At 45.2% G+C, this 26644-nt stretch overlaps 1 protein-coding gene across 4 annotated transcripts; it reads left to right on the top strand.

The window, feature by feature from the left end:
* The first annotated feature begins 389 nt into the window (after window positions 1–389).
* LCMT2 (leucine carboxyl methyltransferase 2) lies at window positions 390–26487 on the top strand. Of its 4 annotated transcripts, XR_015284020.1 has the most exons (15): window positions 390–5834; window positions 6177–6304; window positions 8008–8089; window positions 8426–8606; window positions 10871–11027; window positions 11450–11639; window positions 12475–12582; window positions 14626–14716; window positions 16850–17107; window positions 19231–19458; window positions 20470–20567; window positions 22276–22463; window positions 22568–22703; window positions 24665–25334; window positions 26068–26487. XR_015284020.1 is itself a non-coding variant. In XM_086879459.1 (14 exons), exons 1-14 carry the CDS (start codon window positions 5088–5090, stop codon window positions 24830–24832), a joined length of 2760 nt encoding a protein of 919 aa, XP_086735585.1. In that variant the 5' UTR covers window positions 390–5087; the 3' UTR covers window positions 24833–26487. The 4 variants fall into 4 exon arrangements, 2 of the variants coding, with proteins under 2 accessions (XP_086735585.1, XP_086735586.1); XR_015284021.1 differs by having other exon boundaries at window positions 20470–21680; window positions 24665–26487; XM_086879459.1 differs by having other exon boundaries at window positions 24665–26487.
* The last annotated feature ends 157 nt before the right edge of the window (window positions 26488–26644 follow it).

The following is a 26644-nucleotide window of genomic DNA, read 5'->3' as shown; positions in this document are numbered from 1 at the left end:
CCTGTCCCTTCACAGTCTCCATCCCCCCCGGCCACCTCACAACACCGGCCAGCCCTGCTGTACAAGGCTCAGCGAGCCCTGCCAGGGCTTCAGCCCCTCTGGGAAGGGGCTCCTGTCCCTTCACAGTCTCCATTCCCCCCGGCCACCTCACAACTCCGGCCAGCCCCGCTCCCCCCGCGGCCTTGTCCGGCCTAGGAGCAGGAGGGAGTTAGGCCAAAACTCTGTTATCTTTACAGCCGGAAACCAAAGAAAAAGAAAAATTTCCGAGTTTAAGTTTTAAAAAGTATTGTTCACAAGTTAATCTCATTTTCCAGTAGTTAAAACTATTGCCAATTTTCAGAATTAACCAGATATTAGCCAAGAAAAGGCCAGTCTATCGCACATGGGAAAACAAAAACAAGGCAGAGAAATGATCTAGCAAAGGCAATGGGAACCACTAACAGATAAGGGTAACAAGATGGAGAAATAGCAAGAGCAAGATGGGTGGAATAGAAAAAGTAAGAATGGCACATAAACAAGACTCCTTCCTCAAAGCATTTGAAAAATACTAATCAGACAATTGTCATAGTAGGACCTCAGGGTGCAGGGCTGTAGCAGAGGAAAAGTGCATGATTGCAGGGGAAGGCATAAGAGTTAAGACTAAACAGAATTTCAAGAATGTATTCCTAAGGGTTTGTTAAACTATGGGAGAAGGCAGGAATAGTAGTAGAAGTCATATAACTATGTGTAACAGTCCACAAAGCTAGAAATTTATGAAAAATGTATAAGAAGCAAAAATCTTAGGCATCACTCCAGCAAGGACCCTTTCCCACAGGATAAGAATGTGCTCCATTCCTGCAGTCCTCCTCCCTGTGACAGACTGGATCAGGACTGCACTGTTTATCAACCCCTGCGACTGCCAGCAAACTGTCTGCTCTGCACTGGTGGCAGAAAATTAAAACCTTCCTTGGTGCTGCTTTCTCCTCTCAGAATAGAAAGTGCTTTCCTCCCCATTATGAAACCCATTCCCAGCCCAGAACAAAGGCTGGAAGTTTCTGGCAACTACAGATCTCACCACAAGAAAGCAGGGGCCAGCACATTTTTATGCTGTTTCCTCCCTTGCCATCCATGTGTGGGGCCCCAGAATGATGACATTGTGGCTCAGATGCTATAAGGCCATATTCACAGACCAGAGACTCCCTGGAGTCAGTCTCCAGGAGATGTCTGTGTCAGGTTAGGAGATCCTGGAAGCAGAAATAATAGCAGGATGAGACTGAGAGAATGAGAGGTTGCAGAACTAGGAGTCAGAACACTGAGGAGGGACTTTCCCTTTGCTAGTCCTGTTTGTCTAAGCCTCCTGCGAATAAATTGGTATATGTGATTCTGGTTTAAACATCATGTGAATGGGGAATTCTAACTTGGGAAAAGCAGCACTACATCTGCTGCCAAACATTACAATACTGGTGATCCTTGAAACATCAGGATATTGGTAAGAAATAATGTCATCTGCCAGCAAAGTAGAGGCATCATGTAGCTGGGAGTTTGACAAAATCTGCTTACAGTCCAGATTCAAATTGGATTTAGTTTTCTGAAAGTCTTCTTGTAGATCCATACTAGTCAATTTTACAGGCATTTTACAACTGAAGAGATTCAGCACCCTCAGCCTCTGAATATAGGGGAGACCTCAAATCACAAGTCCTTTCAACTTGTAACCAAGAGGAGTTTGAAATGCTGATCCCAGAACACTGACATTGTGCCAGTAATCATTTTTAATGAAATAAACATAAGTAATGCAAATCTTTCTTGCAGTTGAACTAGATGATTGTTGGTCTCTTTCAACTGTTCTTCTTTTTCACATATGCTTCAAAACATTTTTTGGTCTAGCTGTTTCATTAAAGTGGAACCTCTGCTTTGTTGGTCACCTAATGCAATCACTAATTCCTTTACTTCCTGCTTTCCAGGACACAGACAGCAATCTGTGCTCATGAACTGCTCTGTGGCACTCTCCTAGAAACAGCCCTGCTGCTGACAATCATCTATTGGAAAATCAGCAACAGAGTTTAAGTCAAAAGTTGATTAATTACTACTCAGTGTTTAATCAACTCTTCATGTACTACTGACAAACATCTCACAGACATCCCTCACTTCTCTCCAATTTGTCAGAAAATCCTTTTTTTTTTTCCTTCATGCTTTTCCCCTTGGAGGTATAAATTTGGTCTTATCCCCGTTTTACAGATGGGGAATTGAGACAGAGGTGAGGAGGAAACAGTGTTAAGAGCCAGATTTCTGAAAGCTTTCAAGTCACCAAAGAAACGGTGAAAGTTAGTGTATAACTTGTGCATTTGGAGAAAAGAACAAGGCAGGGTCTCTTAAATACACATGGAGCTCTGAGAGGCTTGAATCTGCTGATCAAAGCAGCTGCAAGAACATCACCCCAAACACCAGGTTCCTAAACACAGGCATAAAGGTTACTTTTGGAACTTCAGCTTCCCTCAGTGGAAGTTAAAGGCTCCTGTCTTGGTCAATAACTCTTTGAAAAAAAATCCACACCATACAATAACTCAAACTGCAGTTTGGCCTGCTCAGAGAGCAAAAGCAAATGGAGCCAGTGTTTCGAGGTCTCTGAACAGCACAGACTGTAATATCTGTAACACAGCAGCACATGCAGGGTCTGTTTATTAGGAGTACCATGCCATAAGTACAATCCATGTTTATTCACAAAATGCAGAAAATTACTGAATGTAAATACAACAGATACATTTGGCAATGTGTCCTTAAAATAGGGAAAGCAGCAGGTAGCACAGAAGCTCTGTGGTAGGTGAGGAGATGAAGAGTACTCCCACTGAGCAAAAGCAAGGTAGGTGGAGTTTGGCATCCCTTGATGTGGAGCTTTGGAAAAAAGTTCCACATCCACATCCTTTCAAAGGTCCACCATAATTTTCAAAGCTCTAGTAATTTTTCCAAAATTTATTCCAGCAGTGCCTAAAGTCATGCTCTTGTCCCTCACCATGAAATGGGTAATACAGCTTTAAGATGTTCTGAATTATTAACACATAGATTTTAAAAGACCACAATATTGCATAAAAATAAAACAGGGAAGCAAAATATCCTGGGATAGCAATGTATGTCCACTGGCAGTAGTCCAAACAGGCATAAATTGCATTTCTTGGAAATGTACACTGGCTATTGAGTTAATAGCAGTCATCATTCCCTCTGACAATGTGCGGCCAACTCCTCTACTATTCTGTCCAGGGCTGATACTGTAGTATCGAACAATTTCACAAGACATGTCATTTCATCCTATAAATAAATATCAGTACACTGATACTTCCCCCAGATCCTCTGGTCTAAGTTCTCTGCAAAACAAAAACAACAGAAAAACAAAAACCCCATCTTCAGCATCGTTTTTCGCCTCACCTCAACTGTTGATTCACAAATCTACGTCATTATAATACCAGTGCAAAACCTATCTCTCCAGGCTAGTATTTTAGCACATCCATATCTCACTTCCAACTTCCTTGGTTCACCTTGGAACTGAAATGTCTTCATCCTGTGGATGCGGAGCACCCATCTATGGGGACAATACCTGCCATTCTCCCCTCTCCTTCAGCCGTGCTGGTTTGTCCCTCCCAGGCTGGGTAGCCTGGCTGTGACTCTGCAGCACTCCCTGCTCCTCGCTCGGAGGTCAGGCAGGCAGGGCCTCCTCCCAAACACAACAGACTATAGATAGCTGCTGCAGCAAATGCTTTCCATTATGTACCTCCCCCTCTCAGCCCAGTGCCGGTGGGAGCAGCATGGGGCTCCCGTGCTGCTCTGCTACGTGTTTTCTGTTATTTGGGGTGAGTTGCGCATTCCTCACACGATTTGAATGTCATGCGGAGCCCTGGGGGAATCCTTAGAAGAATGGGACATACAACAAGAAATCTGGAGGAGACTTCTAGCAATGACAGCAATCAGGCTCCAAAACACTCTTCCAAATTATGAAAGACATAGGAAAAAAAATCCCAACTGCTTTCAAATGAGAGCCTGATAAAATTGTGAGTGATTACAGGATTTTATATCTGTGACAGCTAATGATCAGACACCCACAGACCCAAGAAGGGCTGCACACTGCCTTCTCATCCTTTACTGTGGAAATCTGACTCACACTCCCTTCCTGGAGCACCTTGTGGTATCTTGTACTAAGGACAAGAAACTAAGCTCCCAACCTGTTCTGCCCCTCAAAACAATTTGGGTCTGTGTTAAACCCAAGATGGCCAGTTCATATTTCAGTGTCAGCTCAGCGTTTGCACACAAGATTGTTATGAATATAGAAACATAGGACTGAAAGGACTTCTGGGATGGCTGGAGGCATTGACCTCAGCCACTCCCCAACTTGCTGCCATGCATTTTATTCCACCACCATTTTCAGGCTGCCAGTGTAATTGGAAATCCTGCAGGTTCTGAAGGGCCAGCAGGACAGGCTAGCATTCCCTGTAAGTTTTAACCTGTAACTAAAGAAAAATATAATCTCCAGATCCCAGAGTTATGACAAGATCAACAAAATTATTAACAGGAAAAGGGAGCTTGAAGGAAAGGGAAGCCTTCATGCCTCCAGGAACTGAACACACATCTAGAATAGAAATAGAAATACAGGAAGTCCCGTAAGGTTCTGCATCCCATGCTGCAATGGTGGCCACTGTGCTGGCTACCTCATTATCTGCCAGGAAGGCGACACTAATAAAATACATGTCAGAGAAACACTTTCATGTGGTTGTTGATTAAATCTAGCACTGGGCTGATGACTGAGCTTTATAGTCCCAGTAATAAATACACATACTAACCACTCACTTTAAAAGTGACATTTTGAGACTGGAACTTATTTAAAGCAAAATGCACTAATTTGTGGATTACAAGATGTGTAGAGACATGAATAGAAGAGCATTTGCAACACCCATGGCATCTCACATAGCTCAGACTACACGGCCCCTCTGTAACTCCCAGTAAAAATCCTAAGAGCAATAACACGAAACATTCACCACATTCAGACACTTCTCCGGCCCTGCCCATTTGTCCTCAGCAAAGCCAGCCTGGGAAGCCCAGCTGGGTCCCCAACGCAGCCGTGCAGCATGCAGTCAATTAGTGCCATCTCCACCCTGAATGCAGTACAAGGGACAGAGCCTGGGCCGAACCGCCAAGGGTGCTCCTGCGCACATCCCTGCACGGCTGCACAGAGCCCCGCGCCCCCGCGGGAGCCCGGCGCCCCTGCAGCTCTGCGCCGGGGCCGATGGCCGGTGCCCGATGGCCAATGGCCGGTGCCCAGTGCCCGATGGCCGGTGCCCGATGGCCAATGGCCAGTGCCCAGTGCCCGATGGCCGGTGCCCGATGGCCGGTGCCCAGTGCCCGATGGCCGGTGCCCGATGGCCAATGGCCGGTGCCCGATGGCCGGTGCCCAGTGCCCGATGGCCGGTGCCCGATGGCCGGTGCCCAGTGCCCGATGGCCGGTGCCCGATGGCCAATGGCCGGTGCCCGATGGCCGGTGCCCAGTGCCCGATGGCCGGTGCCCGATGGCCGATGGCCGGTGCCCGATGGCCGGTGCCCAGTGCCCGATGGCCGGTGCCCGATGGCCGGTGCCCAGTGCCCGATGGCCGGTGCCCAGTGCCCGATGGCCGCTGCCCGATGGCCGGTGCCCGGTGCGCTCCGCCGCGCTCCCGACCAGCGGCCGCGTCCGAGGTTCCCGCACCGCCGTGAGGCACGGGCAGTGGCGGGGCGGGCCCGGGAGGGGGCGCGCGCTCCGCGCCCTCTGCGTCCGGCGCTGTGCTCCCGCTTCCGGTCGGCGCGGCGTGCACAGGATGGGCCGTGGGCGTCCCGGCGCCGTGAGTCACCCCCGGGCCGCGAGCCACCCCCGGGCCATAGGGACCCCCCCCGGGCCATAGAGACTCCCGGGCCATGAGTGACCCCCGGGCCGTGAGCGACCCCAGGGGCCCGCTGCCGCGGGGAACGGCCCAGAAAGCCTCAGCCCGGCTGCTTCGGAGAGCGAGGGAAAGCGGAAGCTGGGGCGGAGAGGGATTCGACGGTGGCGGGCTCTGCTGTCCCCTCCCCTCGAAGCCTTCTTGGCGCTGCCCGGCCCCGCCATCCCGCGCCGGGGGGCCCGTGCGTTTCTCGGGATGCGATCGATATTGGTCGGAAGCGACAGCGCCGTGTCATTGTCCCAGCAGGTCCAGGGCACCGGCGGCAGCAGCGCCGTCAGCAAGTGCTCGGCGGCAGCGCGGGGCTATATCCAGGACCGGTTCCTGCGGCTGCTGGCGGGGCGGCGGCGGCGGCGGCGAGCGCCGCTTATCCACCGGTGAGGAGCGAGCGCTTCGCAGGACCTTCAGCTGCTCCCGTGGCTGGGCCCCTGTGCCCGCCCGGCACGGGAGGGGATCTCGGCCTCTCGGACTGGGAAGGCCAGGAGTGACAGCACAGGGGGAGGAATGGCTTTAAGCTGAAAGAGAGTCGGTTTAGGTTACACATCAGGAAGGAGATCTTCCCTGAGAGGGTGGCGAGGCCCTGGCTCTCGGGTTGCCCAGAGAAGTTGTGCCTGCTTCGTCCCTGGAAGTGTCCAAGGCCAGGTTAGATGGGACTCGAAGCAGTGTGGTCTAGTGGAAGGTGTCCTTGCCCATGGCAGGAGGGTGGAACGAGAGCAGCTAAAGCTCCCTTCCACCACAAGCCCCCGTGCTTGGAGCTGTCAGTTGGGCAAGGCATTTTAGGCAAAGTACACAGAGTGGAAGAGTGGCAACGTGCAGTGCACTGTCTCAGTCATGTTACCTTGTTAGACTATTAGTATAAAGTTACATGGCTTCTGGACCAAAACTGAATGCTTTGTCCTGAGCAAAATACATCAGACTGGTTCCTAACGCCAGTGTTCAATGCTGCTGAAAACTTTGTAATATTTTAAAACATACTGATAATGTAAAAACATCAGTAGTTTTCTCATTAATTCCCCAGTGTGTTACAATTCCTGTAAGGTATTTGGTGGCTCTGGGAAGCATTATCTTTTGAGTCAGCGGCATCTGACCAGGAGGACTTCTCCAGAGCTTTGTAAGGCACAAGAATATTTTAATGTATGTTTGCAGAGGGCTCTAGGCTGATGACATTGTGGAATTTACATAATTCAAGTTGAGTAGTTTAATGCAATCCAAATTACTGAATAGCCAAAGGAGTTAAGTTCAAGGGAAAATCAAAAGTGGTGGTCAAGCAGCGGCTTGCAGGCCTATGAAGATGGGTGTGGATCATCAAGAAACCTGCACTGACTTGTCACACAGCATTGGCATGCCAAGCTGAATTCACAGGAGGGGGTCTGTATTGCATTTATCAACAATTTTGGGACATCTTAGACTGTGTGGTCCCTGTTAGGTATGAAGATGATAACGTGCTTGTTAAAGGGGTGATAAGGGCTGGAATATAGCCAGGTGGATATAGGATGAAACTAAAAGAGAATGACAGGAAACTTCAGTCCATGCCAGACTAGGGAAATGGTAAATACTTTCCAGGAGTTAGTCTGACTTAGTTCTGTTTATTCAAAAACCAGAGAACAAAATTCCTCTCCTGACTTTGCTTTTCCTCCCTTTTTTGTTGCCTTCTCACTACATTAGCAGACACTCAATCATTTTGTTGTTACGGCATATGGTTTGGGGCAGGAACTCGGGTGTCAGCCATCTACATTGCTAGGGAGCATCCTCACTGTCTAGATTCATACATTTTTATTCAGCAAATATTTGCTTATGCAAAACAGAACAGGTCCAGCTGGGATACCTGCATGTTTTTTCTGGGTTATTCATTGTCTTGATGGTTAATGCGCACACATTGCAGGAGATCTGTATTTATTACCAAGCTCTAGAGATGACAGTACAGTGCACCTCCCAGTGCAGGTCTGTAAACAGGGAATTACTGGGTAAAAGCTCAGAGGAAAAAAAAAAAAAAAAATCTTTATTTTTTTAAAATTGAAGTTTCCAGTGCTGGAGAAATCGGGTTCCTGGACAGTGATTACAATTCAATTTTTTTCTACAGGGGTTATTACATCCGTGCCCGTGCTGTAGATCACTGTGTTCATGACTTCCTGCTGAAGACACAAAGCTTACCCAGGACACAGGTACATTTTCTCTGGGGCTTCTGGCATCTCTAAATGTGTGTAAAGTCTTTCTGGCATCTGGGCAGAACTCGTTAGTGCATCTGTTGGGATCCATTCCCAGCAGGGCACAGAAATCTGACTGTCAGTACTGTGGCTGTCCATGTGTCACTTTGGCAGAAGTGTCTGGGAGCAGGCAATATCCACACAAAATTATTCTGCCTCTTGCAGAAGGTTGCCTGATTTTGTCACTCTACAGATGATATTTAATATTTTTCAGACCTAGATGCTCAAGATGCTGCTAGAGTTGAGTATAACTTTTTCTCTTGAGTATAACTTTTTCTGATACTTTCTCTGCAGATCCTATCTTTAGGTGCTGGCTTTGATTCCTTATACTTCCGTTTGAAGGACATAGGTCTTCTGCATCACACTGTGGTATATGAGGTAGATTTCCCAAATGTGGCATGCCAAAAAGCTGCTCTGATCAAAGGAATGAAAGAGTTGTCAGCACTGGTGGGAGACACTGGAGGGGAAGGATTAGGTATGGCATTCATGAAAGATTTCTTTTTGTACAAAATGTTTAGAAGAAGTAAGCATAGCTTCAGCCTTCAAAAAACGAGAGATTATGGTAGGGGAACTATGTAATTTTAGATGAAAAGGATGTTCATTTCATGAAAAATGTTGAAACAAATAATTTGTAAGTATTGGGAGATAACAAGAAGCCAGGATGGATTTGTCAGGAGCTGATTGTATCAAACCAAGGTCAGGTTTTTTCTGTTGCAATTTCTGAAAGGGTGTGTCCAACTTGGAGCATACTGGTCCAAAAACAGTGGCAAACTGTAGTGTGTCCAGTGGAAGGTGATGAGGATGATGAAGTGATGGAGCAGATGATGTAGAAGGTGAGGCTGAGAGAACTGGGTTTGTTCAGCTGTATGGGGAGGAGTTTGGGAGGGAGGTGAGTCTTACAGCACTCTTCAACTTACCTATTGAGAGAGGTTAGAAAAGACAGCCACATTTTTCTTGAAGGCATAAAGCAAATAGTCAAGGGACAGTTGAAAGTTGCAAAAAAAGGAAATTCCAGTGGTGTATAATGAAAATGTTGGGGGGAGATTGCTCCACATGCGTAGTTAAAAATGGGAACAGATTGCCTAGAAAAAAATGGTAGCAGAAAGGTGATGGAATCTTCAGCCTTGGAGATAGGTCTTGACAGGACAAAGCTTTGAGCAACATGACACAGATAATTGCCATGAGGAAGTATGACTTTTAAATGTCCCTTTCACCCTAAATGATACAATGACTTACGGGCTTGATGAATAAGAGAGAATATTTGACTCTTAGGTGTCTTGACAGTAATAAAACATTAGTTGTTATGTCTCCTGATTTTTTTTGCCCTCCAAGGCAGGAGAAAATGAGTCTTGTGAAACTACTGCAGAATATTGTACCAAGTGCTAAGCAGCTAAAGGAGGAATGTAAACTATGTGGATCACTAGAGGTTTCTCCTGTAACTGTTTTCCTCCAGGATTTCCAGTAATGCTCTAGATGATGTGCTATAGAAGATGAAATGTCCTAAACCTGCAGGAAACGTGGGGACTTGCAATAACATGAATGAGAGTAGGAGGTGGCCAAAGTACGCAAATGGTCTGCAAAACATGGAATGAAATGCAATAGGGATATATGTAAGCCACTGCATTTAGGTGATATTAATCTATTTAAATAAAGATGGAAGACAGCTATAGAGTGTGAGTTCCTGACTCCCAGATCTTAATGACTAGCTCTTCCATGAGCTTACTCATTTTCTTCCTGAATCCATTCACATTTTTAATACTGGTGGAATCCTGCAGCAAGGATCTCTGTCCATATCAAGAATCTTCAGGTAGTTAAAGGAAGTTGCCAGATAGTTGGAAATACACTTTTCTCTGTGTGCAGAGGTCAGCAAAGGATGGGTGAATGGACAAGTTAGAAGAAATTAGAAAGGAACACTGATGGACGTCTGAAGAAGGCCATTTTGCCTCTGGAAGTGTATGCCTTTGAGAACAGTGTAGGTTAACTGTCCTCAGGACAGATACAGCTGTTGGGTTGCAGAGACAGAGTAGGTGATTTCTAAAGATAATTTACAGATTGCATTGTTAATGATGTGGTTTTGACGGAAAAGGTCAACAGGCCATAACTTATCACATTCTGATGGGGTCCAGAGGTGTGCTAATGCTTGCAGATCATAAACTGGAACTTATTTCTGAGGATGGTGATCTGTGAGTCAGGTCCTGGTGTTTTCCAAGAGCTAGCTTGTGCTAGCTAGTTTTGGGACTCAATGCCATTATACAGAAAGGAAATCTGTTTAACAAACAAACCAACCAAGCCTAGGAAACCTGAGAATGATTTTCTGATTGTGAGGGAAACCACTGTAATGCTATCAAAGCAATATTGCTTTCTTAGCCTAAAGTGAAAGATGTATAAATGAGAGCCCTTTAGCTTTGATTTTGAATTACAGTGGTTCTATAAAATTCTCTTAAAGTAAATATAATAAAGCTTTGTTGTTATAGTAAGTGTAATAATTCTGAGAAATCTGTAGGTGAAATTTGCATTAGGAATAATGGAGTTTTAGACCTGCAGTTAATGGATCACATGGCACTATCTCTTCATGGGTCATATAGTGATGGGGATTTTCTTGTATGTGTTCCAGAGAAATATAGTTAATGAACATAGACTTGTGAGTGATTGCCTGTGGGTCTGATTTTCATGTTTGTCTCTTTTGGTCTCAGTATTGCAGCAGCACCATAGTGAGGTTGTATCATTTTTGTCTCCCAGGAGCCATTACCTTTTCCGCAGTGGATTATAAATTACTGGGAGTGGATTTATCAGAGCTGTCTGAGCTGGAGAGAACCCTGGAGGAAGCAGGACTGAACAAGGAAATCCCCACCCTCTTCATCGCAGAGGTGGTGCTCACCTACATGGAGAACACCAGGTCAGAGGGGTTCTCCTCTCTTACCCAGTGGTAAAAGGAAAACAGCAAGCTTCTCTCTGAGTACATCTCGTTAGGCTCAGAGACCTGTTATCTTGAAACTAAAGCCTTGGGAATTCTGTGATTTCTCAAATAGCTCCCTACATTGTAAGTATGATGATGTAATTGATGTCCACATGATATCCTAAAAGGAAAGAAAAAAAGAAGAAAAATCTCATATAAGCAACTTTGAGGTTTTTGTTGTTCTCATCCCCTGAATTGTCTGCAGATGGGGAGGAGATGTTCAGCACAGCACTCTCATTAGAGTATTGCCATTTGTCAGGATGCCTTAATAGCAGCTTTATGCTGTTGCAGGAAGATACACTGCATCTGTCGTATGATGAGTGAGCCCTCAATTTAATTTCTTATGCACAATCTCCCAACAGGTCAGATGCCTTGATTCAGTGGGCAGCAGAGCATTTCCCTCAGGCATGCTTCCTGATGTATGAGCAGGTACACCCAGAGGACCCCTTTGGACATGTCATGCAGCAGCATTTCAGCCAGCTGAACACAGCACTGCACTCGCTGGCACAGTACCCTGACTGTGAGGCACAGCAGAGGCGCTTTCTGGGGAAGGTGAGCACCTGTAGCTCTAGGGCATGCATGCAGCATGATTTATCTGAGGATGACTGGAGCACTAAGTGCTTGGTCAGTTATGGGTTGAAGCAAACAGGGCTGAGGCTGAGGTACTGCCTTCTCTGGTAGCATGACTCGTCATTAGAAGGTGGTTCCAACTGGCTTGCTGTTGAGTTCTGCAGCTGCAGGGTCCAGAGAAGCTACAGTTACCAGGAGCCAGCATGGGACACCAATGAGACAGGCTTCTGCTCCAGAAACCATGTATTCAGCATGGGAACAAACTCAAATCCAGATACAGAGAGCCCCAAACAGAGGCAGGGTGATGGGTTTTGAGGGACAGAACCAGGGTGGAGTTCAAGGTCAGGGACCACTTGGAACACAGCAAGGGAGAAAGCCCAGGGCCTCAAACCCAATCAGAACTGGGCTGCCACCCTACGAGGGTCTAGGGTTGGGGCAACTCTTCCAGGGCTCGAAGGGCACATTCCCCGAGGCAGAGGTTTTAGAATTCACACTAGCCTGGCTTTACAGCCATGCCTCTCACTTTAACAATGCTTATCTGAAACGAAATCTTTGCCTCCCTGGGGCACCTCACAGCTTGCAGCCTTCTGTCTCATATGGGATTAATAGGTTCCTCTGAGACTTTTGATGTAATAAATTAAGTTTTTAAGAAATTTACAGATGAGAGATCTATTTTCACCAGTTTTTGGGGTGCTCTTGCTTTAGCTAGATGGTCTTAGTAGCTCATGCAGGTATTTAATTTAGGGTCTTTGTTTTCCTGTGGGAAGTGGGTTTCTGTCCTTCGAGAGGTGATAACTTTGAGGGATATGTCTTTCAGGGCTGGACTGAGTGCAGTGTCATGGATATGAATGAGTTTTTCTCCTGTTGTATTCCAGAGGATGAACAGCAAAGAGTGCGGACTCTGGAGCCTTTTGATGAGTATGAGGTAACCCTCCATTATTCTGAAGATCAGGGACCTGGCTTTGATATCATAAGGTATATGCAATTTCTTATGGTTGCAATTCTGTACAGAGCTGCTGAGGCACAGGTGTCCATGGAGGCAGAAAGGACCTTGGTCAGCTTAGTTAACATAGAGGCCATGGGGAGCTCCTGGCGAGGCAGCATGGGAAGAAAGCTCTCCTTGATCTTAGAAGAGGAGATCGTGTTCCTTCCTTCCTGTGGGCAGTCTCTCAAGGAGACAGGCTTGTCACAGCAAACTACCTGGTAGTATAAAAGAAGTTATACATGCTAAAAGTTGGCATGGATTCAAGGGACAATTACTTTAATGAAAGAGAAATCCATTAAGGATTACTGAATACATATACACCTGATGTGCTGTTCCTGACTGCAGCTGGTTGAGAGCATTCCTGGGCAAAGCAGATGTACTTGTCCTGCTGTCTTCCATTTCCATAGAGTACTTTATTGTTTATCATTGTTGGATACAGGTTACTAATTCTGGATATTTTTTGGTCTGACTTTGTACAGTCATTCCTGTATTAATGATTGAAATTCAACTACGACTCTGTTCTTTGCTGTTTTTATGTTAACTGCTGGCAAAGTCTCTGACTATTTGAAGTCTAGAAGTGAAAATAAGTGCAAGATAGTAACTTTGAGCTAAATATCCTGTGGAATACTTACTAGAAGTTTCCCTTTCAATTTTATGGTTCTTTATTTATAAGTCTAGATATCTAATAACTGTAGTATTAAAACAATTGAATGTGCTTGAATTTATTTTGCCAGCATGGTAGGATCTTCTCTGCTATATGAATACAAAAGTGGTGACTGAGAGTGGTGACAGGTTTGCTAAGTGGTTTAGAAATGTCTGCTAGAATTGTAGGTCAAGGCCATTGCTCATACGGTGGGAAGGTAAAGACTTGGCATTGTTTTCTTCCAAAGGAGGTTAATGTGCATGAATCCAAGCTGGAAACATGCACAGGAGTAAATGATGTGATAACAAAGAGTTCTACAATTAGCCTTTGTGAGAAAGATTAAGTAAGGTCCAGTTCTTATTGTAAACAAGCTTGGTCAAATTGGGTAAGAAATGTAAAATAGACACCCAGTGTGGAGGGAGAACATTTTTGGAATAATTTTCTTAGGGACTAATAGTGGATTCTTCCATTTTCAGTATTTATATTAATTTCTGGATGTCACTTTTCAAAAGGTGCTTTTTACTTCTAATATGGGTTGGAGCAATGAAGCTGATAACCTGAGTTCTTGTGCCTTTTAAATCCATGTTTATGCTTGCTAGTCACATAGTTGGCTGAATATATCCCACCCCACAGGAATGAACACACTCAATTCCCTAATGTCCATAAACACCAGAATGAACTCTCTCATTGCTGCTGGCTTTCTGTACATTCCTTTTGCTTGTGCTTATGCCTCAGAATGTTTCCAAGGCCAGACTGAAAATGATGTTTTATTGTCCAGCACCGACTGTGTTGCACCTTTTAAGATCTGTGATTTATTTGGAATCCTTTATATTCCATGAACTTTAAGAAACTTTAATCCCCTCATATAAAGACCTCACTCTTATGATCAGAACTGAGAGGCATAAAGAGAAGCTGATTCCAAGAAGAAAAACTTTCCCACGCAACATATAGTTAAGCTATGGGATGCATGTTAGGCACATTAAGAATTTATGTGTGTTCAATGAGCAGATGGGTAGGTTCATGGATGAAAAATCCATCAAGGATTGTTCAATACAAAGCCACAGCCTCTTGCTTAGAAGATCCATGGGCTGTAAATTTTTGAAAGTTGGAGTGAGAAAGATGTTTACCCACCAGTTCTTTCTCTGATTCCGCTTTACCCCTCTGATTTTGACCATTGATGGAAACAGTGCTAGGCTGGATTGGTATTTGATTTGGTCACCCTCTCTGTTCTGGGGTCCTTACTACTGTTTGCTCTAAGATTTTGAAGGGGATTATTTTTTTTTGGTTCTTCCTTTCTTGGTTTGTTTGTTTATTTATTTTTTACTTTGGGGTTGCTACAGGAATGGCATCTGAAATGTTCTCATTACTTTGTGTTGGCTGCATCAAAGGGGATGGAACCTTCCTGGACTCCTTTGTTACCCAGTGTGACAGGTACGCACCAAGTAGTTTTCACAGTGTTCTTTTGTCTCGTGTAGGCGTCTCTGAGAGGTTTTAGGAGACGCTGAAGTTCTGGAAGGGGCAGACGGGATGCAACTGTCTGGTAGCTTTCTCCACTCCTGCACAATAGTTCTGCTGTCCAAACCAAGGCCAGGGCTATGGCCTAATGCTGCTGGTTCTGATCACTTCTATTCTTTCAGTTTATTGAACCTCTCAGTCTGAACAGCTTGTAATTTGTTCATACATGAGCCCCTCCAGTGCATGGCTGCAATGCCAGCCCACCTGCTCCTCCTTCTGCTTTTGGGCTCTCCCTTTCAAGTTTATTCCTGCTTGCCTCCGCATACTCTGAACTCTTCTCTCTGAACTGTTCTCTCCTTCCAGCTCCCAAAGGTTGTCCTGTTTTCTTTATTGCCCTGTCCAGCAGACCACTCAGGAGCCTGACATGAAGCTGTGCTTTACTTCATTATCCCTTGTGGGTGCAATTATACCTGTCATATTTCTGTTTCGGAAATGATTTTAAATCTCTGTATCACTTTTTTTAGATGAGAGGAAAGTGGTACAGCTGGAGAAAAGCCAAGACCAGGGTTGTGTTTCCAAGATAAAAAGGATTTGGTGGCAGTAGCAGTCCAAGAAATTCCTGGTTTTGACTGCTTGCTTCCTTTTTCAGGGTAAAAAGCAGAAGGTTATTTTTAACCTGTTTTATATAAATAGTGTTCACAATATAGCACCACAAGTAGTTGTAGCTTCAAGAGAAAGTTGAAATCTGTGTTCTAGGGGGAAAGCAAAGCAGCTGAAAAAGGATAGGGCAGGATGGCATTCCTGAGGCCAAGAAGGCCACTGAATCCATGTGTTGTGTTTCAATTAGATTTGAAGATGTTGTGAAATTGAAATTAAGTGAATGTGGATGAGATTTAATGTATTGTGTCAGTCACTGGTCTGTATATAATGCACTAATGTACTGATTGTCACTGGTCCTTGGGTTAAATCCTTGAAGGCTCCTAAAGGCATAATATGTATCCTTAAATTAAGAAAAAAAAAAAATCTAATATTTGCTTAACAGACTTCATCACAGTGAAGACATTTGATTCGTTAGATACAGGATTAGGGTCTTTCTGCTGCTGTCTCTGTTGTATTCAAAACGGATAGCAAAAGCCTTCAAAGTCTGGTAAATTGTCCATGCTTGGATATATTTTACTGGGAATGCAAAAGATATGTCTATAATATCAATAAATGCCCCCAGTTATCCTCTCAGATAGACTTAGATCGTGGTAAGTATATTTTGTGACATGAAAAAATTCCTCCATTTTTAAAAATCACTTTTTATAAAGACATTTAATCCCAAGGAGATGAAATTTCTTGCTTCATCAAATGATAAAGTAGGGTCTTGTACAAAGCAATGATCAGTACATGCAGTTTTTCTGATTTTGGCATACAAAAAATGGACTGTGAGCTGCTCCTCCTCCACTTCATCATCTCTTACAACACCAAAATAAAGCCCTTGATTAAAACAAAGAGGACACAGATTCCAAATTGATTAAAATAAAACAATGCATAGGTGAGCTGGAGTCCTGTGCTGAGAGTTTGCTTCATGCTAAGGGATATAATATTAGGAGAGAAAATACTTAGATAACTGGAAATACTCTCCTATAGTAGGACCACTGGAATTAACAGAATGTTATTTCAGTGTTTCTGTGAAGGTAGGATCAAAATCTGGCAAGAAACTTTGAAACCAGTTTCCAGGTGTTTGTCCTTTTTCTGCTGTTCTTTGCTGTTCATGCCGCCAGATATCTTAATCAGACATGTGCTCCATTTGAAGGTACTGCAGTGATTCATATCTTGCTGCAGCAGTTTAGGACACTTGCTTGGCCAGTCTTACGTCCACCCCATGAAAGCAGTCTCAGAATTGCAGTAGCTGAGTGAGCAGAGTAGAAGTTACAGTTCATATAGTAGTAGTTTTAACCATTACATCCTGATTTCTAGGGCATATCAGATTATCTCTGTGCACTGTCCATTTGCTTCTCAATTTTTTCTTGAAAAGATGAATGGTCATCTTGAAAAGGTGACATGGTTAATCTCTTACTTAAGATATAGTCCTTGGTTTGTATTTGTGTTCTTTTTGGCTTACAGCTCCTCGTCATGCTGGTCCTGTTGGGATGGCAGGGAGTGTCCCTGCAGCAGTATGTGCAAGGCTCTCAGGAGTTCCTGGCCTGAGGCGTTACGGTCACCACTCTGTTCTTATAAAACCCAACATGATTCTGACCACGGGAGGCTTTGGGGAGGAGGATGGACAACACTGCCGCATGAGAAATTTCCATCTGCTGAGTAAGCATGCAGGCTACTGGGAAGCTGTCTGTGTGACACAGAATATTCCTGATAAAAGATGGGGTGAGTTCCCATGCCGATGGCAAGTGCAAGGGGGATACCTTTGTGCTAAAAGTGAAAGTAATTCTAGTGAAAAAGTGATGTCATGGCACAGTGATGCTGGCAGTCACAGAGATCTGAAGATTCTGGTGGCTCAGTGCCCCATCCTGCCCTTTGGTCACCACAACCCCATGCAGCGCCCTAGGTTGGAGGGCAGGGTGACTGGAAAGCTGGAAAAGGACCTGGAGGGTTCTGTTTAACAGTGGTTGATCATGAGCCCAGGTGGGCAAGAAGGCAAATGGTACCTGGCTGATATCAGCCTAGTGTGGCCACAGGCCCAGAGCAGTGATTGTCCTTCTCTGCTGGGCACTGCAGAGACACTTTGAGTGCCATGTCCAGTTCTGCGCCTCTAATAGAAAGAGAGATATTGAGGGACTGGAGTCATAGAATCATAGAATGGTTTGGGTTGGAAGGTACTTAAAGATCATCTAGCTCCAACCCTCTGCCATGGGCCAGGACACCTTACAGTTGACCAGGTTAAGCATAGCCCCATCTGTCATGGTGTGGAATACTTCCAGACAAATGGCAGCCACTTCTCTGAGCAACCAGTGCCAGGGCCTTGCCACCTTCACAGAGAAGAATTTACTCCCAACATCCCATCTAACCATGCCCTCTGGCAGTTGAAAGCTGTTCCCCCTTGTCCTGTCACTGCAGGCCCTTTTCCAAAGTCCCTCTCCAGCTCTCTTGGAATCCCTTTAGGCACTGGAAGGGGTGCTAAGGTCTGCCTGGAGCCTTCTCCAAGCTGTACTCCAGACTTTCTCAGCCTCGCTTCAGAGCAGAGGGGCTTTAGCCCTGTGATTAAGCTAGTGGACTCTGAATTTTTTCCAGCATCTACATGTCTTTATTGTGCTGGGGGCACCAGACCTGGATGCAGAACTCTAGGTGGGGTCTCAGAAGAGCAGCATAGAGGGTGAGAATCATCTCCCTCGACCTGCTGGCCATGTGTCTTTTGATGCAGCCTGGGACGTGTCTGACTTTCTGTGCTGCGAGCACATACTGCCAAGTCATGTTGAACTTTTTGTCTACAAACACTCCCAAGTCCTCCCCAGAGCTGCTTTTGATACGTTCTCTGACCAGTCTGTATTTGTGCTGGGGTTGCCTCAACCCAGGTGCAGGATCTTGCCCTTGGTCCTGCTGAACTCCGTGAGGCTGGCACAGTCCCACCTCTCCTGTCCAGGTCCCTCTGGATGCCACTTCCTTTCCCTCCAGCACATGACCACACCTCCTTGTCATCACACACAGCTCCTTGTCATCGGCAAATGTGCTGGGGCTGCCCTTGATCCCACTCTCCATGTCACCAACAAAGATGCTAAATAGTGCTGGTCCCTATGGAGACCTGAAGAACAGCACTCATCCCTGGTCTCCACATGGACACTGAGCTGGTGACTGTGACTCTTTGAATGAGACCACCCAGCCAGTTCTTAATCCACCAAACGGTCCATCTGCCAAATCCACGTCTTTCCAGTTTAGAGACTGGATGCTGGGCAGGACAGTGTCAAATGCTTTGTACAAGTCCAGGTAGATGATACCTGTTGCTCTTCCCTCATCCACCACTGCTATAAGCTCATTGTGGTAGTGGCCAAGGGAACTGGGAGGAGGGGGTGCTCAGCCTAAAGAAAAGAAGGTTTGGGGCAAACTTCTCACTCTTTACGACTGCCTGAAAGGAGGGTGTAGCCAGGTGGAGGTCGACCTCTTCTCCCAAGAGACCAGGGACAGGACATTCAAGCTGTGCCAGGGGAGGCTTAGCTTGGATATTGAGAAAAATGTCTCTTAAGAAATGGGTCATCCATGCCTGGCACAGGCTACCCAGGGTAGTGGTGAAGCTCACGTCCCTGGGAAGTTTTAAAAGCCATGTGAAAGTGGCTCTTGGGGACATGGTTTAGTTTTGGCCACAAGAGTGCTCACGTCCCTGGAAAGTTTTAAAAGCCATGTGAAAGTGGCTCTTGGGGACATGGTTTAGTTTTGGCCACGAGAGTGCTGGAGGAATGGTTGGACTTGATAATCTTTAAGGGTCTTTTCCAACTTAAATTATTATCAATTTCTTGGGAAAACGCCTGTATGAACCATGACATTTTGTATCTCCACAGGTGAGAGGTTGTACCATACTGTGTCTTGTCTCTCAGACACTCTGGCCCTTGTGGTAGGAGGACGAACATCCCCATCGAGCGCAGGCTTGGGAATGTTGTGGCTGAAATTCCCCAAAACCTGTAATGCTGGCCCAGATGATGTTGGAGTGGAGCTTGTAAGTCTGCAGCCTGCTGCTGAAGCAGCAGCTTTGCGTTGGAGACACAGCACAACTGAAATTACATTCAAAGGTAAAAAGCCTGGAAAGAATGGAAGTGGCTGTAGGTAGGCAGGATCTTGCACTTGACCTTGTTGAACTTCATGAAGTTCATATTGACCACTCCTCAAGCCTGGCAGTAAGAAAGAAATTAAGAGGCTTTAAGATCTCTTCTTGACACTTGAAATATAGTAATCTTTTATTTTGTTATCTATCTAATCCCCAGTGGCAAATAGGATTGAAACCTAATGTAATCCATTCTGGAAGACTGATTCTTTGAGATCATCTATGGCTGAAGTTGTGCTTGCTTGATCACACCAGAAATAAGTTTTGCTCTCTCCAAAGGATATTTTTTGGGGATCAGGATCCCTAGCTCTTTATCAACAAGTCCTTCAGAAGAAATGTTATTTTCTAGTAGCAATTGACAAACACTCAGTAGTTGTGAACAGCTCTAGAATCAGGTCCTGCAATTGCAAGCTAAAGGTTGGTCTGTTTAAAGATCCTGGTTGTAAGGGGCAAAAACTTAAGCAGTGGCATTCAGGAGCTGAAAGCTGTCCTTTCCTAAGGTGTCCCATTCCTGCAGCTGGCAGGGAACGCTCCAAGGGGAGCAGAAGGGAATTGTTAAGAGGACGTTAGTCTAGTCTGGAGCACACTTTCCATTTGTGGAGCAGTGTTTAATTAACACCGTAGCATTCAGCCTTCCAGTCAGAATTTTATATCAAAAAAGCAAGTGCTAAATGGGTAAATAAAATTTTATTAATAATACATTGGGTTTTCTCTTTGTCAGACTGTATTGTTTCATCTTATTTTTGCCCTGGTATTGCTTTGTAGGTGAAGAAAGTGACCAACACTGGTATTATCTGAACAATCCATTCCAAATCAGTGGAAGGACAGGGCATAGTGCAGTGAATGCATGTCCTTTACATCTACCCAAAGTACTATTGCAGCCTTTTTGTCAGCTTCCCTTCTATGCAAAGAGAAATTTTTGCTTTTGTGGCATACCATATTCTAACTTCTGTTACCACCTGGTTGTCTGTTTCCATAGGTGAGCAGTACCTGTTTGTGTATGGTGGCCGCTCTGCTCTGGAGCCTGTGCTTGGGGATTGGTTTTTCCTGCACACTCCAGAGCTCTCCTACACTGTGGTAAGAATGTACTCCATGGTGATTAGAGCTGACTTCTAAACACCCAGCTTTTTAGTCAAATACAGTCTTTAGAGAACAGTGGAGGTTGGAAGGGACATCTGGAAGTCATCTAGTCCAGCACTCTTGCTTAAAAGGTCTAACTAGAGCAGGTTGCTTGGTATATTGTCCACGTGGGATTATCTCCATTAAGACAGGGTCAGGGACCCCACAGTCTCTTTGGGTAACCTATTCCAGTACTTAACCACCCTGTTACAACAATATGAGGAGGTTTTATGTTTAAGTGTATCTTTTTCTATGTGAGTTTGTGCCCATTGCCTCTTTCCTGTTGATGGATGCTACTGAGAACATATTGTCTCTGTCTTCTTTCACCTCTCCCATCATGGACTTGTCTAGCTGTGAGCTGGACATTTTTGTGGAAGGATACTGTTAGAGACAGTATAAAAAGCTTTGCTACAATCAAAACCACCTCCACATCTGCTGGTTTGCCTCAGTCAACTATATTGCTGAATGTGTCATAAAAGGAAATGACTGAAAGGACTTACTCCCTCATTTACTTACTGGCCACCAGCCTGATGTAACTCTATTTACTATAACTCTTTGAGCCCACCCTTCTATATAGCACAGTTATAGGGTGAGAGATGCATAATTGCAGGAGGCCACAAGCTAAACATGAGTAACTAAAGTAACAGCTAAACTGCTGTGGGAGGCCTACACTGTGTCTTCAGATAAGTAACCAGAAATGTTATCTGGTGGACACACGAATTGCTGCTTTTATTTTCTACAGTGTTTCTAATTTCAGCAGAACTCCTGTAAAAAAACCCAAAGCTGATTGCTGAAAAAGAGGTGGACAGGGTGTAAACCAGCTATACAGAGGTATGTAGCAAGAGTGACCAGGCCACATACTTCACAGGAGAAGGTCTTGAAGGTCTTCTAGCTTTTGAATCTGGAGAAGATTCAAGATGGAAATAAATCTTGTAATATCTAAAATACTGCTGCAGAGAAGACCAAAATTGTTCTCAATTTTAACTTTGAATAGTACAGGGAATCAGCTGGACACTAAGGAAAGCTATTGATCGTGAAGCTAGCTGAGTCTGCAATAGACTGCCTAAAGAGGTGAGAAATTCTTGTTACTGCAGACTTTTGGAAACTATTATGTAAGCATCCATCCTGATGATAACAGATAGAGTTTTATTTGTTTTGGGGAAAAGGTATGGACCACATGGCCTCTAAATTTTTCTCCATAACTTATTTGCTGTGATATTCCTTTAATGTCTGATCTTACATTTTTTCCTTTAGTGCCTGCACCAGAGGTTTTCTTTCTGGATTAGTCCTGCAATTGAGCCTTATATACCACTTTGTGATTTGTGCTACTGATCACCTGCTTTGCCAGTCAATGCTTTAGTCCATGTGTTGGTAAACAAACTTGTAGTTCCCAGGGGTATGTCTTGAGCAGAAAGCAGCATGCAAGAATGCAGATAAAGTTACCTCTAATAAATGTGTGGAAAGAAACCCTCTAAATGCTGATTATATTAAATGTACTGGGGCCAGAGATAGTGTAAATGGAAGCATGTAGCAGTCCCTAGAGGAACATGTGGAAAAGGTTGGGTGTCAAAAAACTCAGCCACACAGGAGAAGGCATTTAAAAGCTTTGTCATTAAGCAGACACTTAGCTTGGCAAACTTCAGCCTTGGACTTGTGTTTTTTTTAGATTGCTGTTGAGGGCCCAGTCCCAGAAAGCCGCCACTCTCACAGTGCCTGCAGCTGGGAAGGAGGTGTGCTGATTGCAGGAGGTCTGGGAGCAGCTGAGCAGCCCTTGGGTTCAGTTTTTCTTTTGAGGCAGCTTGAACATGGCTTACAGTGGCAGACAATAGAGACACACCCTCCTCTTGTCCCAAGGTAAGCAGAAGGCATTCACAGCATGATAAAATAGTTTGATTTGGAAGGGACCTCTTAAAGGCCAAGTAGTTCAACCTTCCTTCAATCTCATTTTGAATTCACAGGTATTCACATACTGCACATGTGCATGAAGGAAAGCTTCTGCTCGTTGGTGGAGTGTGGTTTCATGCATCCTGTGTGCCAGGTGTCACTGTCATTGATTTAATGACTGGTCTCTGCTTGAACTATGTGATTGATGTGGTAAGTACTGAAATCTTCCTTTCAAGTCAAGCAGTGGCCTGTGAAGAACCATGGCAGCTTTATGGAGAGGTCAGATCCCAGCGCAGAGAACTTAATCACTATTAAGAGAGGGAGAGATGGAATGTGCAGAAGACTGGAACATGGAGCTGCTCTGTTTCAGACAAGGGGCAACAGAACTGAAATGGGCACAAGCATAGTCACTTGAGGATGTCTGTGGAGGAGGGGAATAGATAAACCAGGGGCTAAGTTAGTGTTTATGGAGGTCTTTCGTATAATTTCATTGGGAATTTGTTGGTGGAAACTGCAGTGTGCTGAAGCTGCTGCCTGAAATAGGAGAATAAAGCTAGCGCAGAAATACTGGAAACTCCACTGGAATGTGAAAGTTTCCTGTAGGTTTGATTGAACGCTGAACAGATTGCTCAGGGAGGCTGTTGTATTTCTATTATTGAAGGTACTTGAAAACGGGCAAGGTACTCCATGGTGTGGAGTACCAAAAAGCTTGCTTGAGTTGAACCTGCTTTGAACACATGGTCTGTGAACACATGGACTGAATGATGCTTGGAGGGTCCTTCCAACTTTAACTATTTGGTGACTTTCTTCTATGAATCACTGAAGAACAGTCATACAGGTGGTGTCACACAGCAGGATTTTGGCATACTCTGGGCAAAACTTGGTCTACATCTCTGAGTAGCCCTCATCTCAGATAATACTGCCTTTAGTAAAATCTTGAGTAGATCTGTTGGATGAAATCCATAGAAGGACCACAAAGATCATCAATCCTAGAGCTGGAGCTGATCTCCTGTGAGGATGCACTGAGAGTTGGGGTTGTTCAGCCTTTGGAGAGAGAGAGAGAGGCCTCCGGGGGGTCCTTAGAGCCCCTTCCAGTACTTAAAGCAGGGCTTGTAAGCAAGATGGGGACAAACTTTTTAGCAGAGCCTGTAGTGATAGGACAAGGGGTGGTGGTTTTCATCTAAAGGACAGTAGCTTCAAACTAGGTATATGGATGAAATTTTTTATGAATAGTATAGTGAGGCACTGACAAAGGCTGCCCAGAAAAGCTGTGGCTGTCCCATCCCTGGGAATGTTTGAGGCCAGGTTAGATTGGGCTTGGAGCAACCTGGTCTAGCAGAAGCTGACCCTGCCCAGTGCGGGGGGGTGGAGCAAGGTCCTTTTTAAGGTTCTTCCATCCCAAACCGTTCTGTGATTCTATAGGAACGTTTCTTTTGCTTGACATGTTTTTATTTATCTTTTATGTAAAGAAACAACTTTCTTTTGATAACTTTACACATGGAACCTGTCGTTGGTGAAACGAATTTGTGACGGGTCAGTTTTCTATAGTGGACAGCATATATGCATCTAGTTGACCTTGCAGCACTTTGCTGAGGGTATAAAAGCATGAAACGTGCTTAATTTAATTTAACAATTATTGTTTGTAGCAGAAGTTATAAGTGACCTCATATCCTTTAGATAAAATAGACTGCCCTTGTTGGACAGCAGTGAGGATAGGTACAGTGATAGTAAAGTTGTACCTAAAAGAATAAAACTTTTTTGTTTACACTGAATAAGCGGATGCAGATGGATTGGTGTCTTCCTTTCCTCATGAGCTGTTTGCTTTGGCTTAGGTGAAACTGTCTAGACTTTTGAACCTACCAGATACCTAGGTAAGCTCTGGAACTCCTTGCCACAGGCCATGAATGCCAAATATTTCCACTGAATCAAAAACTGACTGGCTACCTTCTTGTGAGGAAAAGCATTAAGATTTATGGAGTACAAAGACATTTTCTCTCATTAAAAAAATCACTGGACTGCAAGTGGGCGGGTGAGCCGGTGTCGTGGAGGAGTACACCTCAGGGGTTACTTGTTCCTGTATTCTCTTAACTACCTCTTCTTGCCCACATTCATGGGTAGTACAGTGGACCACGTGAACTCTTGTATGTTCAAAATCTCCTTTCCTGTTTCAGGAGCACTTGGAGTGGCCATTAATGCTACATAATCATAGCAGTGTCTTTCTGCCGAATGAGAAGGAGCTGTTGGTCATTGGCGGTGGTGGAAACTGCTTCTCCTTTGGGACACACTTGAACCCAGAACCTGTCTCGCTAAGCCTCAGCAGCATCCTCATCAGTCACTGAGTGGGACCAACCAGGGCTGGCTGAACCATGCTACTGCACTGTGGGGAGACATCTATTCACTCTAGGTTCAGAAGCAGCACAATATTTCCTCAAAAGCTTTGTATCTAGAATGCATTTGTGAAGGTGGGATCAGGAGGGACAGTTACAGTAAGGAATTCACACCTCTCTGGCTGTTACGTTTTTATGGCTTTGTGTTGCTGTAAATAAAGTACCTCAGAAGCAGCTGGCAGCAGTAGTCCTTAAAGGTGAAGAACAGTGTGGGTTGGAAGGCGCTGTGAAGATCATCCTGTTCCACCTTCCTGCCATAGGTAGGGAAACCTCCTACTAAACCAGGTTACTCCAAGACCCATCCAGTCTGCTGGCCTTGGACACTTTCATGGATGAGGCAGCAACAGCTTCTTGGGGCAACCTGTTCCAGGGCCTCACCAGCCTCACAGGGGAGAATTTCTTCCCAATATCCAATCTAAACCTACTCTGTCTCACTGAGAAGCTGTTCTCCCTTGTCCTGTCACTCCAGGCCCTTGTAAATAGTCTCTCCATCTTTCTTGTTGGCCCCCTTCAACTACTGCAAGGCCACAATTAGGTCACTCCAAAGTTTCTCTTCTTCAGGCTGAACAATCCCAATTCTCCCAGTCTTCCCTCATAGCATAGAGGTGCTCCATCTTTTTGATCATCTTGGGGTCTCCTCTGGATTCTCTCCAGCAGCTCCACATCCTTCCTGTGCTGGGACCCCAGAGCTGCAGGCAACACTGCAGTGGGATCTTACCAGAACAGGGCAGAAGTGAGAAATCCCTGCCTCCCCTACTGCTCACACTGTGGGGTCAGCCCAGCACACAGGGCTAGGGCATGTCCAGCCTCTTGTTCACCAGCATCCCCAAGTTCTTGGCCAGGGCTGTTCTTGATCTCTTTATCCCCCAGCCTGGTTTGATACTGGGAGTTGTCCTGATGACATGGGAGATGTCCCATGTGCAGCAGCAGCACTTGGTCTTGTTAAACCTCATGAGATTCCCAAGGCCCTCTTCTTGAGCTTGTCTAGGTCCCTCTGGATGGCATTTGGCCAGGATGTGGAGCTGCTAGAATGAGTCCAGAGGAGGCAACAGAGATGCTCAAAGGCTGGAGCCTGTCTGTTCTGGAGACAGGCTGAGAGAGCTGGAAGTGTTCAGCTTGGGGAGAAGGTTCCAGGGAGATCTTAGGGCCTTTGACTTCAAGAGAGCTGGAAACAGACTTTAGACAAGGGCCTGGCACTCCAGGACAAGGGGGAATGGCTTCCCTCTGCCAGAGGCCTGGGATAGATGGGATATTGGGAAGGAATTATTCCCTGTGAGGGTGATGAGGCCCTACACAGGTTTCCCGGAGAAGCTGTGGCTGCCCTTTGTGTGGAAGTGTTCATGGCAAGGTTGGATGGGGCTTGGAGCAACCTGGTCTAGTGGAAGGTGTCCTTGCCCATGGCAAGGTGGTGGTATTTGATGGTCATTAAGGTTGCTTCCAACCCAAACCAGTCTGTGACTCCATGATGACTGTCTGACAGACTGCACATCAGTTGTTGGGTGCAGAGAAATTGTTAACATTTACTTTGTTTGGTTTTCTTCTCTGTTTCTTTCCTCTCATCCAATATTTTTGGAATTTGTTTCAATTTATTAAATTATCTCAACTTATAAGTTTCTCACCTTTTTTTCCTTACTGAATTGCCAGTTGGGGTTAAAGCACAAGGCCCTTCCCCAGCTCCATTGCCCTTCTCTGGATACACTTCAGTAACCTCAGTGTCTTTATTGTTGTGTGGGACACAAAACTGAATATAGAATTTGAGGTCCA

This window comes from Cyanistes caeruleus, chromosome 3 (genome assembly GCF_971803275.1).
Source record: "Cyanistes caeruleus chromosome 3, bCyaCae1.hap1.1, whole genome shotgun sequence".
In the NCBI taxonomy this organism is placed as follows: domain Eukaryota; kingdom Metazoa; phylum Chordata; class Aves; order Passeriformes; family Paridae; genus Cyanistes; species Cyanistes caeruleus.
Note: the sequence above shows the minus strand (reverse complement) of the source record. Positions and strands in the feature narration are given on the sequence as shown.